The 17,885-nt window shown below is 34.7% G+C and overlaps 1 protein-coding gene across 1 annotated transcript; it reads left to right on the top strand.

Annotated features, from left to right (window-relative positions):
• The first annotated feature begins 2,702 nt into the window (after positions 1–2,702).
• Positions 2,703–5,487, top strand: LOC129232900 (zinc finger protein 729-like). Its single transcript, XM_054867002.1, has one exon. It carries the CDS (start codon positions 2,703–2,705, stop codon positions 5,016–5,018), a length of 2,316 nt encoding a protein of 771 aa, XP_054722977.1. The 3' UTR covers positions 5,019–5,487.
• The last annotated feature ends 12,398 nt before the right edge of the window (positions 5,488–17,885 follow it).

Genomic DNA, 17,885 nt, shown 5'->3' on the forward strand with positions numbered 1-17,885 from the left:
CGCTACCTATTTTTGTGAAAGTATTGCATCATTCTATTTTTGTGAAAGTTTTTTTTATCAGCATTGGTTTTTTTTTTTGAAATTTTAGAGGCATGCTAATTTTTGTAAACGAGAAGCATAACAAGTGAAATTTTAGTTCGAAATGTGTAAATATCATCTAGTATTATTTTTAACAGGTTTCGTTTTTTGGGGAGGGGGAGCTAAAAATCTAAGAGGTACGAAAAATATCATCGTAATTTCATCTTAATGGGCTATGTACCGTGTACAATATACGAAATTATGAGAAAAACGGTTTCCCAAAACAGATGTTGAAAGATTGCGATAATATTGCATAAATACACTTTGGCGAGAAACAGCTAAAAATTAGTTAAAATACTACAAAAAGTTTTCTATTTAAGCGATTGTTCATATAAACCTGCTTAGAATTTTATTTTATGAGTAAATTTTGTTTTAAACAGAAGCAAATTTTATATTTTAAAATGCGAATTTTTGTGAAATTTTCGATGTTTTTGTGAAGCCACTGATTTTATAACTTGATTTTTGTGAAAGTACCGATTTCAAAACAAGATTTTTGTGAAGGTACCGAAAAACGGTAGCAAAATCAGCCTGTATTGGGCGCTGTAAGTATTTATTGAGAAAACACCCATCCTACTAACTTGTGCGTTTTTCTCTAAATTTAAATTTTGCGGCCATCATAATCTTCTTACAATTTTCTGCTACCAAAATATATCTCTCTTTTGTACATGACTTCTCTATTTCTGTTCTGTGATTAAGTTTCTTGTTTTTACAAAGTATTCCAATATTTTTCTTTTCTTTTTTCAGGAGTAATATGACTTGCATGATATCAGGCCTTATCTAGTTTGATATGAATTTTTGTCAATACAGTCCTTCCTCTGCACGTACATCTAAAGAAGTCTGTTGAAATAAAGATTCTGAGAAGAGCAGCTCAAGTAAAATTTTCATAAATTTTATGTTGAACTGTGAACTATGTTAAACCTGTCAAGTAAAAAGTGCTCTAGCTGATTTCCTTTTTGGTAATGTGGCCAATAATTATGTCCAGTAGTACTGCATATGGTCAAAGCTGAAATAGTGGCATTTTCTGCTGATTGTAATCGAAATCTCATTTTATAAAAATGACTTTTGCTGTTTATAATGTGCTTCCAAATACATTACAATGAATCTCATTACCACTTAATGCTTTTTACATAAGTTTTTTTTTTCGGCGTTTCCATACTCTTCAACTATATCCTTGTTGCTGAATAGAGTTCACCAATAATGTCCTAAGTACTCGCAGGTATAGTCGAATGAATCAATAAAAATTTAGAGTACTTATATTTGATATTAAATCTTATTAGCAAAAGGAGACATTGCTAGTGAGCAGAGACATATGTTTTTCGTGTCTTACTGACGCTTATTTAAAGAAGATCAAGAGACATAGCTTATAAGCTTTTTTTTAAAAATATTTTTAAAGTTCAGAGTTATAGTCCAACCACGGATTGCATGGAATTTTCAAACGTCCAGATAAGACTTATCTATGTAAATAGGGGGGGGGGAGTAAAAATTCGATGGCGTATTCCACTCATTTGACTGAGACTCTGCTTCTGCAAAAGCTGACATCAGTAAAAAATAATAGATTTGTCCATTTCTGGCTGTAAAATGGTGTTTGTCTTTCCATACAATCCGTGGTCAGACAGTATCATCCATACCAGAATTATATCTTTCTTCTATAGTGTGCAACATAATACTTACAGAATATTATCTCATACCATAGATTTCATACTCATTCATCATTCATCCGCCACACACAGAATGAAGTGGGTTTTAAGAAATTTGAAAGAGACCTTCAATTACGTTGGAAAATATACCCACCCACTCATCTAAGAACAGTCTTCTTCATTTTTAAAAATAGTACCGTACCTTTCTAAAATTGATTTTGAAGATTTGTTTAGGCTTTAAGGTTGTTCTTTCTGTAACTACAAATATAAAAAGTCAGATTTGAAACATACTGCACTTTGGTAGTTTCTGATTAAAGACATTTTTCAAGTACTTTATATAACTTTTGTTCTTTATGCCTTTCCTCAATCTTATGCAACATAATACTTACAGAACATTTTCTCATACCATACATTTTTTACTCATTTGTCATACATGCCTCATGTGCAGAATGAAGTAAGTTTTAAAGAATTTGAAAGAGACCTTTGATTACATTGCAAAGTGTACCCAACTACTTATCTAAGAACAGTCTTCTTCATTTTTAAAAATGGTCAAAAATATTTTTAGAAATTATAGGGTCAGAAAGATATAGAAGTTTCTTTGTGTACAAGAGTGGTTATATGAATCAATTTACAAAATCACCCCAGTCAAACTTGGTAAATTAGTATTTGTAATGTATTAAACTCACACTTGAAAAACCTTCTTGTGTGATAAAACATCTAAAAATGGGTACCATTGTTGAAAAAATGTTCTGTTTTACGTTGTTCTAAAAAGGATTGTTAAAATTTGTTTAAGCTTTTGGGATATATTTCCTGTACCGACAAATATAAGAAGTCATTTTTGAAAAATACTACACTCTTTTGGTTTCTGATTGAAGACATTTCTCAAATACTTAATCACAAATTGGAAAAAGTAATCCTGAAAATACAACATCATTAGAAAAATCCATTCTAGCGAAACTTTTGTGCGTACTTTTAGGCTGTTCAGCAATGGCTTATCATGCAAAGACCGGTGTTGGGGAGAGACAACATTCAGGTGAACCTGAGGAAAAACCTTTTTCTTGTGAACATTGTCCCAGAACATTTCCTTACGCTGCTGGCTTAAGAAATCACATGAGCGTTCATAATAGAAGAAACTCGTACAGGTGTGACTATTGTCCAGAGACATTTTATTGCGCTTCAGTGTTAAAGAATCATATGAGAGTCCATACTGGTGAAAAGGTGGAAAAACCCTACAAATGTGAAAGTTGTTCAAAGGAATTTTCACACGTCTCAAAGCTCAAGAACCATGAAAGAGTCCATACTGGTGAAAAGGTGGAAAAACCCTACAAATGTGAAAGTTGTTCAAAGGAATTTTCACACGTCTCAAAGCTCAAGAACCATGAAAGAGTCCATACTGGTGAAAAGGTGGAAAAACCCTACAAGTGTGAAAGTTGTTCAAAGGAATTTTCACATTTCTCAACGCTCAAGAACCATGAAAGAGTTCATACTGGTGAAAAGGTGGAAAAACCCTACAAATGTGAAAGTTGTTCAAAGGAATTTTCACACGTCTCAAAGCTCAAGAACCATGAAAGAGTCCATACTGGTGAAAAGGTGGAAAAACCCTACAAATGTGAAAGTTGTTCAAAGGAATTTTCACACGTCTCAAAGCTCAAGAACCATGAAAGAGTCCATACTGGTGAAAAGCCCTATGCGTGTGAACTTTGTTCCAAGGCATTCGCTCAATCTTCTCAGTTAAAGAGACATATGGGAGTCCACTCGGATGAAAAGGTAGAAAAGCCCTATGCGTGTGAACTTTGTTCCAAGGCATTCGCTCAATCTTCTCAGTTAAAGAGACATATGGGAGTCCACTCGGGTAAAAAGGTAGAAAAACCCTATAAGTGTGAATTTTGTTCTAAGGCATTCGCTGGAGTTTCATACCTAATAATCCATACAAGAGTCCACACTGGTGAAAGACCCTATTCATGTGACTACTGTTCAAAGACGTTTGCTAATTCTTCTAGTTTAAGGAAGCATATGAGAGTCCATACTGGTGAAACGGTGGAAAGACCCTATAAGTGTGAATGCTGTTTGAAGGCATTCGCTAAAGTTTCTAATTTAAGGAGACATAAAAGAGTCCACACCGGTGAAAAGCCCTATTCTTGCGACCAATGTTCAAAGACATTCACTGATTCTTCATATTTAATGAAACATATGAGAGTACATACTGGTGAAAAGGTGGAAAAACCCTATAAGTGTGAATACTGTTTGAAGGCATTCGCTAAAGTTTCTGAGTTAAGGAGACATATAAGAGTCCACACCGGTGAAAAGCCCTATTCTTGCGACCAATGTTCAAAGACATTCAATTATTCTTCATGTTTAACGAAACATATGAGAATCCACACCGGGGAAAAGCCCTATTCATGTGACTACTGTTCAAAGACGTTTGCTGAGTCTTCCAGTTTAAGGAAGCATACGAGAGTCCATACTGGTGAAATGGTAGAAAAACCATGGAAATGTGATTGTTGTTCAAAGACATTTGCCCACATTTGGACGCTCGAAGTACATGAAAGAATCCATACTGGGGAAGAGCCGTATTCATGTGAATACTGTATGAAGGCATTCACTCAACCTGTACATTTGAAGAAACATATGAGAGTCCATACTGGCGAAAAGGTGGAAAAACCCAATAAGTGTGAATATTGTCCCAAGGCATTCACTAAAGTTTATAATTTAAAGAAACATATGAGAGTCCATACTGGTGAAAAGGTGGAAAAGCCCTACCAGTGCGAATGTTGTTCTAAGAAATTTGTACACCTTTCGATGCTCAAAATACATGGAAGATCCCATACTGGTGAAAAGCCCTATTCGTGTGACCTTTGTTCGAAGGCATTCACTCAATCTTATCATTTAAAGAGACACATGGGAGTCCACTCAGGCGAAAATGTGGAAAAACCCTATAAGTGTGAATATTGTCCCAAGGCATTCACTGAATTTTATAAGTTAAAGAAACATTTGAGAGTCCATACTGGTGAAAAAGTGGAAAAGCCCTACCAGTGCGAATGTTGTTCTAAGAAATTTGTGCACCTTTCGATGCTCAAAATACATGGAAGAGTCCATACCGGTGAAAAGCCCTATTCGTGTGAACTTTGTTCGAAGGCATTCGCTCAATCTTATCATTTAAGGAGACATATGGGAATCCACTCGGGTGAAAATGTGGAAAAGCCCTATAAGTGTGAATATTGTCCCAAAGCTTTCACTGCAGTTTATTATTTAAAGAGACATATGGGAGTCCATGCTGGTGAAAAGGTGGAGAACCCCCACTAGTGTGGTGTCATGTATGGCAAATTTTTGTGAGCACATTTTCAGTGTAGTCTGTAGCAGGGTTGCTATTTTGTCCACTGTTTTGTAAAAAGTCCAGGACGCCGGACAAAATTGAACAAAATGGACGAAATGAAAATTCAACTGATTATACTGTCGTGTGCAGGTAAACGGCAGTATCTACAAAAATGAGTTTTTGAGATATTTGAAGAAACATGTTTTTGATTTCCCACAAGCATTAATAAAATATTAAAATTTGATTTTAGGTGATTCTTTATGTTTATATTGAAATATTTTTTGGGTAATTTGTTTCATTTTGATTTTTTAGTCAAAATTTTGATCAATGCAGATACATCCGTTTACCTGCTCTTCCCGCTAGTATTTTTCATCCACTTTTGACTGGTAGTTAGCAGTAACTGCACAATATGCTATTGAATGACCAATAATTACAGATTCGACATAATACAGAGTAGATACGTTATTAAGAAGTATATTCATTGCAAAGTGAATAATATATTTTGTTTTAAAACATAAATAAATACCGTATATACACTTGACATAAATTTAAAATAAATGAATTAAATGTAACTTGAAAATAAAAAGAAAATTTTATTTTCTTAGATACAAAAATGAAAATAAATGCTTTTATGTATATATGTTGGTTTGTTATTAAAAAAGATATAATTTAAATATGTATCAAACAAAATGACCTACATACATTTGATAGAAATTTAATGCAATAACATATACGTACCTACCCAAATACCAGATATACTTGCTCATTTAAACAGTCCTTGCTAAACAAACTCAGATTTCTAGCTTATATTTTTTGACTTTAATAAAACGTTGAATATTAAAAAACTTCAGTAGAGATTTTCTTTTCTCTTTCTCTGTCTCTCTCTTTTTTTTTTTTAATGAAAAATCGTTTAATGTTCCAATAAATCTCTATGAAAATTTAGGCAAAAGAAATGCTTCGTATGTTAACAATGGCTCTCCTCGAACAACTAAAATTGCAGCCGCTTAATATTAAAAATTGCGGAAAATATCATCTGCCACAAAACAAAACAAATGGAACAAAATCGTTCTGTTGCTAAAAGTTTATTTATCTTCTGCCAAGTATTGCTTGTGTTTGCTCGTAGGTTAGCTTTTATAACTGTATATTAGCAAGAACTGATTTTGTTTTATTGTTTTTAGAACACAAATATGACGAATAAAAGAACATGTTTTTTTAATGTCTGAGGCCTGTGAAATTACAAAATGTTTTCTTCGACTTTATTTGAAATAAAGTATGGTTATTTTCCTCAAGTAATGGTTTTAAGTCTCTCTTGTGCTGAAGGACGCCCGAAGATAAATTTTTGAGATGCGATAATTCCCAATTTTGCTGATTGATAAAATACGACCTGGCACGCATATCTGCATCTGACTAGGAATCATTTTTAAAAATGCAATATTGTCTCTAAATGTGCCGAATAAAGGAATTTTTTGAGAGGCCACACAATGACCTCCAATCGGGGCGCCATTGCTTGCGCTTAGTTGAGTTTTTAAAAAATCGTGAAAACGGTTTTTGCGTCTTGGTACCAATTTTGGCAGCGATTCGTTTATGTTCCATTCTTCGAGCAGTGGACTAGTATAGATCAGTAAATACATGCTACAGATTACCTGCACAATGCAGCGATAATATCAATTACTGCTAATCACCACTGATTTAAAAAATGCTCTTATTTAGTGGCAAGCAAATAAATATGTTTGCACCATAAAACTGAAGTAATATAGATTTCAGAAATGCAAAAAAAGATGAAAATGGAAAATTTCGCAGTCACTTCCGATTACCTTCCCACGGCAGAACGGTTATGGGCAAAAAATTTCAAAGATGCAAATAAATGAAAATCAAAAAATTTGCAGTTACTGACGTTTGCCTGCCCACGGGAGAAAGTTTTCGTTCTTCCGTGGGCAGGTAAAGAGCAGTAAGTACATACTGCCGACTTCCCGCAAAATGTTGCGAAAAAAGCAGTTACTGCTAATTACCACTGGTAAAAAAAATGCTTTTTTTTCTGCGGCAACCAAATAAACATATTTGTACCATAAAACTATATCAATATAGATATCAAAAATGCAAAAAAATGAACATCGAAAAATCTGCAGTTGCTGCCGTTTACCTACACACGGCAGTATACACACATAAATTTATTGTTATGGTGTAATAAAATTAGTATATAATTCAAAAACATTATGTATTATGAATTAATCATTTTTTTTAATAGAATGATTGTTAACTTTAGAATTTAATAAATCCAAAAAGTTTTTTAATTGCACATTGGTGCAACTAATTTTAGATAATAATTTACTTAAAAGTAATAAAATTTAACAATGTGAATAAGCTATAGGACGTGATTACAGTATTATATATTACAAAAGTAGAAATTAAAGTCAATGGAAAAGTCAAAAGAAATGCTTGGAGCTATACATACAAAACGAATATTTATACACTAAAAACATTTTACTGTTATATTTTTCGAATTTTTATTGATGTCACTCCATCGTAAAATATTTATGTGCTCTGCATTTTTTTATGGAAATGTTAATGTCATACAAATTACTACTTTAATAGGATTGTGGGTACTCAGAACAGTGTACTGGAAGAGACTATAATGAGCAAGGGGGTAGATAGCTTTAAAAGGGCCATTAATCTTCATTGGGATCTAATAAACTGACTTGGAACAGCCTAGCTGGGTTCAGAGCCTGTTGCTGATCATCACATTTGTATTTGTATTACAAGAACAGATTTCACTTTATGTCAACATTTCCATTATTAATATCAAGTAGTTTTTCTTTTTAAATATGTTTTAAATGTTTTGAGAGACTCCAACCTTTAAAAACTTTTTATTTCTACTTTCAATTTTATAAATGCGTTTATTATGCGCAACAAACCTCCTCATCACAAATAAACATCTTAAAATGCACAGCTGATGTGTTTGTTTCTATAAACGCTATTACATGCATTACAATTTGTTGACACTCATTTGATTTATTCATTTTACACTTACAGAAACTTCAACTGATCTTAATTTTTTCCTTTTCACTTTAAAATATTTTTCAATCAATTGTTTATATGCATATTTATGCATGCTAGTTTTATATTAAAATGGTACTTGAATAGGAAGAATCATATAAATATTTGTTATTTTCAAACTTTAAATTTTTAACTAAAAACTTTCAGTTTACCGAAAAAATGGACGTTTTTTTTCCTGCGTGGATAAAATAGGACAACCCTGGTCTGAAGTCTATATAATAACTACTTGAATTGTCAATCATGTATAAACTACTCATTCATGTCCAAATATTTTTTAACTAGCGGTCCCTGCACGGCTTTGCTCGAAGTAGCAAATTAAAAGGTCATTTGGTTTGCCTTTATATTTACACATAATGGATGAAGAATTTCTCGCTAATTTGCTATGTTAATTTGCTGGCCCATATTATGGTAATTTGCTTGTCCACATTATGATAGTTTACTGCTCCATTTTATGATAATTTACTCGACCACGTTATAATAATTTGCTTAATAAAATGTTCTTAAAATTGAAATAGAAAAAGAACAAAATCGAATTTTCAAGCAATCACTTCGAAGTGCTCACCTCTACGCTACAAACAAACTTAGTGCCAAAATCATGAAAACCAGCCGAACTGTCTAGGTGCTATGCACAAAACAGACATACAGACTTTCAGCTTAATTATTAGTAAAGATTATAAAATTAAAATAATTATTTTTAATTCTACAATATGTTTTTGTAGTATATATATGTTATATAGGGTATAATACACATAACTTAAGAAGCTGAAATAATGTTTTCACACCTTTTTTATGTTTTATTGCGTGCTTTAAATAGCAAAATAACTCAATTTAACTGTAATCTTTGTACAAACCAAATACACAAAACATATAAATATAAAATGTGTCGTATTTGAATGGAATATTCAATTGGCTATGAAATTTCATTTTTAGTCCCAGCCCTTTTGGTTTGCAGGGGTCTAAAAATGTAATTTTTCTTATTTTTGAGGGGCTGTACTCTATAAAGGGTAAACAGACACGTTACAACAATTATATTTTCTTGTTAACGTGGTCCAGTGATGAGTTTTTGCCGTCTTTCATTTTGTGTTTCCGTCCCCTAAAATAGTTATCCCCCTTCGAAATGAGTAAAAATTTTATATTTGACCTTGAACTTTAACTTGTTGCCATCATTTTAATTATTAAGTTACATCCACGTAACACTATTATCTTATGTACTTCAACATAAAAGAGTAAAATTATCTGTTACAAATCTGGGTTTGTTACGATTCGGCGCTGGCCGTTTTGGCGCCAGATTTTTGCATTCTGAACTTTGTGGATTTTAGAAATTTTAGTTCAAAGAAGAAAAAAAAATTCTGGAAGAAGTATGAATTTGGCGATCTAGAAGCTAGTTAAAACTTATTTTAAAAATTACAGTGGGGGGGGGGACATATGTCATCCACGCATGTTTTACTGCGATAACATAAAGGAAAATATAGTGAAAAATTAGCAAATAATGCCATTACCAGTCCTACCTCTTTGTCATCCTTCATACAACTTTTTACAAAGCTTAAAAAACAAAAGATGTCTTGAATTTTAAAGCAGTGTTTGGCATATTTGTATGCAGACAATTTCGATTTTTGAACAGGTCGTATTGTAATGGGTCGCTCTAAAACGGTTGCGCCGAAATGGGTTTCGCGCCGAATAGTCCCATTCCGTACAAAGCTATGTCTAAGATTTTGGCCAAAATGCAATGGTCTAAAAGTCCCATTTTGACTACGAAAGCAACTTTCGATGGCCTTTAAAGAATCAAAGTTCAAGTTTAGCGAAAAGATAAAAGTGGTTTTAAACATCTTTCATATGCAGCTTTTAGGGATATGAGTTTCAGAAAGATTAAAAATGGTTGAGCGGAACCCTTTATCAAATCTGTATGGATCAAGGCCGTAGCCAGAATATTTTTTCGGGGAGGGACATGGTCGAGGCAAAGGTGGTTCCAGGACAAGTAATCAAGTGGGAAAAGAGCATTGAAAAAAATTAGGTTTATTATGTTGTTTGCAAATATTAAACAACAATGTATTTAAAAAATTCGTATCAAATAATTATTTTAATTAATTACTTCATTAATATTTGATAACTAATTTATATTCCATCGGAATTATTTATTAGGGAGTTCACAAAATAAGAGGACTGCGTACGCTTTTACGGTCTATAACACTTGATACAGTGTTTATTACTTGTTTGCAATTACAAATGCATGCGTCGGGGGCTTTTAGAATAACTTTCACGCAAATAAGTGAAAATAGTCACAGTTGAAAAGTAATCTACACTCATAACCTCAAAAAATAAATTAATATTCTTAAAGGCTCACTTTATTAAAATCTACAAAATTAAGCATGTAATCAAAAGTATGATAGGATTAAAAATGATAATTTTGATCATGTAAATGTGTTACTGTTTGACCGCGGATTGTATGTAATTTGGCAATCTGCCAAGTAAACACTATTCCATCTGAATAAATTTAGCAGGGGAGAAGGGAAAATGACGATGTGATTTTGATGCACGCTTTTTATAATGTAACTAGTGCCTTATTCATTTATTGCATTCTCTAAAATAAATAATGGTAAACAAAAATGGTTACCATGGAAACAACAAAAAGAAAAGAAAATGTTTTCATTTCGTTCAGGAACGTAAAAGCAAAATGGTAAGCTCAAAACTTTGTTGTGAATAAATAAATCAATTAATTTTTGCCGTGAAAGTATAGGTCGAATATACTTTAGATTTATAAAATGCTGCTGTGAGCAAATTTTCATTTTTACAAAACAAAGGATAAATAACAGAGAGGCAAAAGTACACATCTGTAGCAAATCGACTAACACCCCTATAAACTAATAGATACGTCCATTTCCGCCTATAAAACGGATATCAGCCTTTCCATGTAATCGATGGTCAAACAGTACGTCTCTTGTTGAAGTGTATATCAAAGAGTGTTTTTAAAATGCTATCCGTAACAAGAGTCATTAGCAATCAGTAATAAACCAAGGTGTGGAAAAATAAGGACGTTTTGAATTTTTTTTTTTTTTTTTTTTGAGCAATCACGATTGCTTATTGTTCTCATTTGACTGTTTTGATGTCCTATCATTTTATTTTCCCACCGCCACCCTCTGCAGCATCACCGTCGACCTCACGATGCTGCTCCTATAGCGAAAGCCGTCTCCAGGTTGCATCCATGTCCTACACACATGCGCATACATACGCATCTACACACACACACGCACGCACACACACACAAAAACCTACACACACTTACACAAACACACAACTACCCACACATTCATGCCTGCACACAGACACAAACACATATGCCTACACACACTTACACATACCCTCCCCCACACACACATTCATATACACAATTACCCACACACTTATGCCAGCACACAGACACAAACACACATGCCTACACACACATACACATATCCCTACACACAAACACACATACCCCCCACACACAAACACACACGCCTACATACACACACTCGTGATTGCGAAAAACATAATTTGAATTAAAGATGTAAAAATTCAAATTAATTATTTTTAAATTTGTTTGGAGGGAGGGGTGAAAAGAAGAAGAGGTCTGAATGAAAGAAGATTTGTATAACAAGGCCAAGTGATAGTGAAGGAGGAATCGAAGGAGGAGTTTTGATTAGATTGTCTTTGTTTCTTTATTTTTTGGAGATAATTTCAAATTTCGGGGGAGGATTTGTCCTGACGGTCCCTGCCCTGTCTTCGGCCCTGGTATGGATTGACCCTGTGAAGATTTTTCGAAGGTATTCACTAATCCTTCAAGTTTAAAGAAACATATGAGAGCACTCACTTAGCTAACACTTAGCGCTTTCACGCCACAGGTCCGGGTTCAATTCCGGGTTGGGCTTGGTCGACTCAGCCGTTCATCCCTTCAGTTGGTTGATAAAATGAGCACCAAGCGTGCTTGGGAACTAAACACTGGGGGTCCCACGTTGTAGGCTGACCACCTAACCGGAACATCTGCTATTGCAGTGGCGGATTTACTAGGGGGCGGTGGGGTGACCGCCCCCTCCTTGACCGTCATTTTCTGAAAACGATTATATAGAATTGAAAGAATTACTAGCCATTGCTACTAATTTTAGTCAAGTACATTCCACCAATTTGCTTTAAATTATATTTTAGAAATTTAGTGTAGTCGAGGATGGACAGCGTTACCCATTTTTTTAATTTGAACCTAAGCTCGCTTCTTCCCCCTTTTTTTTTTGAATTTTTATGTTTCTATATGCATTTTTCAACCTTTTTCTTCCAGGACTACACTATACCGGTATGATAACACATTGCTATGATTTAGAACAGTTGTTTCCAACCCTGCTCGGGATCACCCCCAAAGGAGCGATTTGACACTACAAGGGGGTGAAAATTTGTTAGAGGCGATCAATATTTAAAAGACAGGATAAGGTAGGGAGGGCATTTGACTCCTTGCCATTCTACATGACGGGTCAAGGTGGCGGGGGGGGGGGGGGTTCACGGTTCTCAACCCCCCCCCCCTCTGAATAGACTGTAAATCTGCCTCTGTGCTCTTGCACCCCACAGCACCCCTTAGTCAGGAAAACTGAGATGGGCCCATGAGTCCTGGGCCCTCATGGGCTGTCGTTCCACTGGGTTTGGTTTATTCGCTTTAAAGTAAACAAATTAATCTATATAAATAAAACAAAGAATATGTGTGTATATAGTATATGTGTATGTATATATGTGTTTATGTTCTCTATACAAATCCACAGTTTACGTCGGATCTCGACCAAATTTGGCAGGAACGTACTCAGGCACACGAGAAAGAACGTAGGGGGGAGGGGGGTTCAAACGCTGAAAAAGGATTGAACCGTTCGAATTTTAATTTTAAAGCCTGAAAATGGCGTTAAATAGTTCTTTCCACTCAAAGTAATTATCCGATTTCTTTGATTCATGTCCCATTTGAAAGTCCGCGAAAAACACTAATAGAATTCCTTCATCTCCTTCAAGTTTCAAAAAAAAAAAAAAAAAAAAAGCTGTAAAATCACAAAAAAAAGTTAAAAAGCACTGCGAAGCGTAATGGAACAGAAATTTTAAAGCGGAAAACTCGTTTTCCGTGATCTCATTTTAAATTAGCGTTTAGAAGGTTGCCACTTTTTTTTTCTCGGTTGTGGCTTAATTTTTTTTTTTTTTTTTGAGTTAAAATTTTACCTCTTTTGATTATTATTTAGCGACTTATCTTCTTTCTTCTTTTTTTTTTTTTTTTTTTTTAAGGATTTTAGTTGTATTTCTGGGGGGTTGCGTTTAATTTTTTTCGGGAACTTTTGATATGCCGTTTTCTTTCTTTGAGAATGTATTTTCACGGGAAATTTTGTAGTATTTTTTTTCTCCAATTGAAGCATGATTGTTAAACGCGCGTCACTTGACAAAACATTTTTTTTTCAAGGTAGACCGTGCAAAAAGCCGGGCAATGCAGCTAGTTAAAAATAAACGAGGGAAAAAAAAACGTTGATGAAAAAAAAATTTTTTTCGCGATTTGCATGCAAGTGAACCCTACCCCTCCCCCCATATTTGGTTCTGTCGGCGCACATGGGTCTGGTTTACATCTAATTGTGTCTGATAATAATATTTTTAGAAAAAATATGCTTAATACTTTCCTAAAAGTACAAAAAAAAAAAAATTAAACACATTTAATCATTTATTTACTAAAAGTAATTACTTCACTGTTGTTGCTGTCAATTGGCGTGGAAAATAGGGGACTAAGCGTCACCTAAAGAACTTTTAACCCCTCCCCCCCCCTAGGATGTTTCTAAAAAGATCGTAAAAATTTCGAGAAATATCTTCATTCCTGTTCCTATCTATCCCCTTTCCCAGTCTTGCCAAATAAAGCTTGAAATTGAGCCTCTAAGGCTTCAATTTCGAAAAATCCCAAAAGAGCCCCGTACCCTTCACCCCCACCCCTTTGTTTAAACACCAGAAATAAATTAAAACTGGTTTCTTGGGACATCATCAATTTCGCAAAATTTACGATGGAGAAATCCCGAATCCCCTATTCTCGGTGTAGGAAGATTAGGCGCAGAGCACATTGTGCCAAATGTTCCCGGCGCCCAAAGTGCTCTCCGCCCAAAGTTTCCGGCGCCCAAAGTGCTTGGCGCTCATAATGCTCGGCGCCCAAAGTGCTTGGCGCCTAAAGTTTCCGGCGCCCAAAATGCTCGGAGCCCAAAGTTCTCGGCGCCCAATCTTCCCATTTCGGTTTGTGGATGCTCGTTCCGCAAATTCATCTTTTTCTAAACTGTAAAGGTATTCAGTCTAGCTAGGAGAATGGGTTTAAAGAAAATACTTGGTGCTGATTATATGCTAAATTATTATTGCTTAATATTAAATATTCTAAAAAGAGGGCGAAGGAGAAGCATTTCTCAACATTATTAAAGCTGACAAGACATCCACCTTTTTTTTTTTTTTTTTTATAGTGTTTTTTTTTTTTTTTGCGTTTATTTTGATACGGTTTGTCATTTTCACTACCATTGGAAATACTAATAATAATTTTAAAAAAATTAAATAAATAAAATTATAAAAAAAAAAACAGAATCTCTGTATGATAGTAATCAAGTTATTTTTAAACATTTTGATACAGAATAATTTTTTTCAACAAATCTGCTGAAAACCATGTTACTTACTGTTAAAAATACTTACTGTTAAAAATAAATTTCAATGCTTTTCATGGAATGAAAAAAGAAAAGTTTCTAAATTAAATTACAAAAAATTCAACAGTTATGCATAAAAAAAAAAATGCTATTGATGGTCTTTTGCACTTGCGAGACATACGCCGTTGTTGCTGTTGCACGCCTTCGTTGGCCAGCAGTGCTAGGGAGAGGTCCGTGACATCGTACACCCTCGAAAAATCCAACAAAGGGCAGTTCACATATCGGCCGTCTATCCCGTCCATCCCGTTTTTTGACGTGACGGATTAACGTAGCATTCACATGCGGTCGCCGTATATCAATCACATGAGTGAATTCACCTGCCAGAGAGAACGCGCTGTTTGGCGGAAACCAATGAAATGCTGTTCTACTTTACGGTCGTCAGATGTCAAGATTCTTCTGATCGAAACGGGTCCCGTCGAAGATGGCTTGTTGTCATTTCAACCAGCAAAGAAAACCTGTTTCGGGTCGATAAAATCTGTGCGGACGTGACGGACGACCGAGAAGTGCACAGCCCTTTTAGAGGGTCGTCAGCTAAATCCTGTTTGGAGAGCCCCAAGCACGCGAGAATGTGTTCAGGTGAAGCCTGCTCATAAGAACAGTTGGTAGATTTCTAAGCTTTTCATTCGCCGTATTTAAAAGAGTTCTATAACAGTTGCATTGTTACACTTGAACTGAAACTGGGGAATATGCGATTGCATCGATGATTTGCGTTGATTTACATGTTTATGGGCAGTCGGAATGCAGTTTTGAGGTCATTTGTGTCTATCACAGAACTATGTAAGTTATTTATCATGTGCATTAGGAATCCCCTTTGACTCCCCTCAGAATTGGGACATGGTTATGTTGCTACTGGCAAAATGAAAAAAAAAAAAAAAAAAAAATCTTTTAGGAAGCTTTGATTCCAATTGACCGGTCAATATTTTATAGATACAGTCAACTCCCGCTACAACGCGATTCAACTTACGCGAAATGGCTATAACGCGAATTTTTCCAGAGTGATGAATTTTAGAACTATCGCGAATTTGTCGTCCACAACACGAATTTTTTTGGAAAGAAGTATCGACTTCGTTATTGACTACCAAAAATTGATTTCGTGAATGTTATTTACGTCCCTTTAGCATCACAGACAGTGAAAGTTCCCACATCAAACTAGTCTACGCATAGCTTTGTTAATGCATCAAATAACCACTCAGCATCTTTCATTTATTTATTTTTTCACTCTAAATATTAAAGTTGATGAAATATAATGGCACACCTTAGTGCGCTGTTTCATCTTAAGTTCGTGAAGATCGGAAGAAAAAGAAAGTTTCTGACAAAAAAAAAAAGAGGGGGGGGGGGTTAAGATTTTCGATATGCTTGAACAACTACAAAACGTCGACGGTAGCACGACAGTAAGAATGAATGAATTTTCCATGCGTACAATTAAAAATCATAACAAAAAGATATACGTACAAGTTCATAACTTAGTTTCAATATTGAAGCTTGCACAGTCTAAGCAAAGTAAGTTTCTGGTGGAAACATAAATATTTATAGGTTTTTTATAAAATGACTGGTTACTTATTTGAGGCACAACTGATGAAACTTTTAGTACAATCTAATGCTTTTGCCTAGTGGTCAACTTACAAAGGGTTTTTTATTTACAGTACTTCAAACCAAAGTTGGTGTATATTAGTGGTTAAGACAGACAGGTGGTCAAGTTACAGAGGTTTTACTTCATTATATAAGACAGGACTAATTCCGTTCCTGACAAAAGCGGTCAACTTAGACAGGTGGTCAACTTACAAAGGTGATCAACTTTACAGGTTTTACTGTATTATGAAAATGGAAGCTTATTCTCTTGTATTATCCCATGATGAAAGAGATCAGGAAGAGGGGCTGTTGCCACAAATGGAAACGTAATAAAAGAGAAGGCGAAGTAACCGTATTTTCTCAATGTCCTCCAAGTGAAACGATACCTCTGGGGGTGCTAGTACCAGGTAGCTATTAGCTCTTGGACTAGTTCTAAATTCTCATTAACTGTCCGATCCGGTGATGGTGCTGCCATCTATCGGTATATAAAATAATGGAGGCAAGGCACATAGTATGCAGATCCCTCGACATAATACAGTTGTAGTCAGTTGTGACTCTTGAATAGAAATAGAAATAGAAGTAACCGTATTTAAAAATGTATCAGATTTGAATAACAATCTGATCATGGGGCATAAATCATCATCATGTTCAATTTTTAGCTTATAAATATTGTTACTGCATCTACTGTACAGTACTATTATAGTGCTGCACTTTATTATTACTACATACTGTAAGTACCGTAATGTTTTATTTTATGTTTTTACCTCCCATCGATCATTCGTTTTGTGCATCTTAAAGTATTTTATGTTGAATGAAACATTAAAAATTTTTTTTTTTTTTTAAATACATTAAAAGTTCAGTTCTTTATGTAAGAAACTAATGTATAGTTGAGGAATGCTTTAAAGCAGCTTGAGGGATGTTTACAACTGTCTAAAAGAATTTATATACATACATTTTTCCACAACGCGAAATTTCGACTTACGCGAGGAATCTTGGAACGCATCCCTCGCGTAAGTCGGGACTCAACTGTACACGTATTGTTCGAATAGTTGTTATGCTATGCATATTTCTTTACGTAATTTGGAACTCTTTTAGGGAGATAGGGCCAGAGGCGTCTAGTCGGTTTGTGCAATTATCGGGGCGTGTATTCGGATCCGCCACTGTATATCAGTCCAGTTAGTTATATAGCGAAGAGTACTCAAATAAATTCGTCTTTTCTCCACGTTCTTTCTTCGCTCTTCTAAATATCGGTACGATTTGTTTGCAACCGTCAGGTAAATGGCGTCGCTCGTCGTTGTCTCATTTGTAGCAGTGAGTAGTGTTCTTTTAAAAGGAATTTTATGAGTTCAATACTAAATCAGTGCTGCCGGTTTCATTGATAATGGATTTTCATTTAATTTGAACTGTGCGTTGAGCGCATATTGAAACTCTGCCTATTACCGGAATCTAATGTTGACAGAAAACCTACAATTGTTCGACATCTTCCACATTCATCAGATCAAGTAAGTTGTGATTTTCACTAGG

Source organism: Uloborus diversus, unplaced genomic scaffold (assembly GCF_026930045.1).
Source record: "Uloborus diversus isolate 005 unplaced genomic scaffold, Udiv.v.3.1 scaffold_14, whole genome shotgun sequence".
Taxonomy (NCBI): domain Eukaryota; kingdom Metazoa; phylum Arthropoda; class Arachnida; order Araneae; family Uloboridae; genus Uloborus; species Uloborus diversus.

Bases quoted from the DNA above. Each gene is read 5' to 3' on its own strand.
- LOC129232900 (XM_054867002.1), top strand. From the start codon at position 2,703: ATGGCTTATCATGCAAAGACCGGTGTTGGGGAGAGACAACATTCAGGT.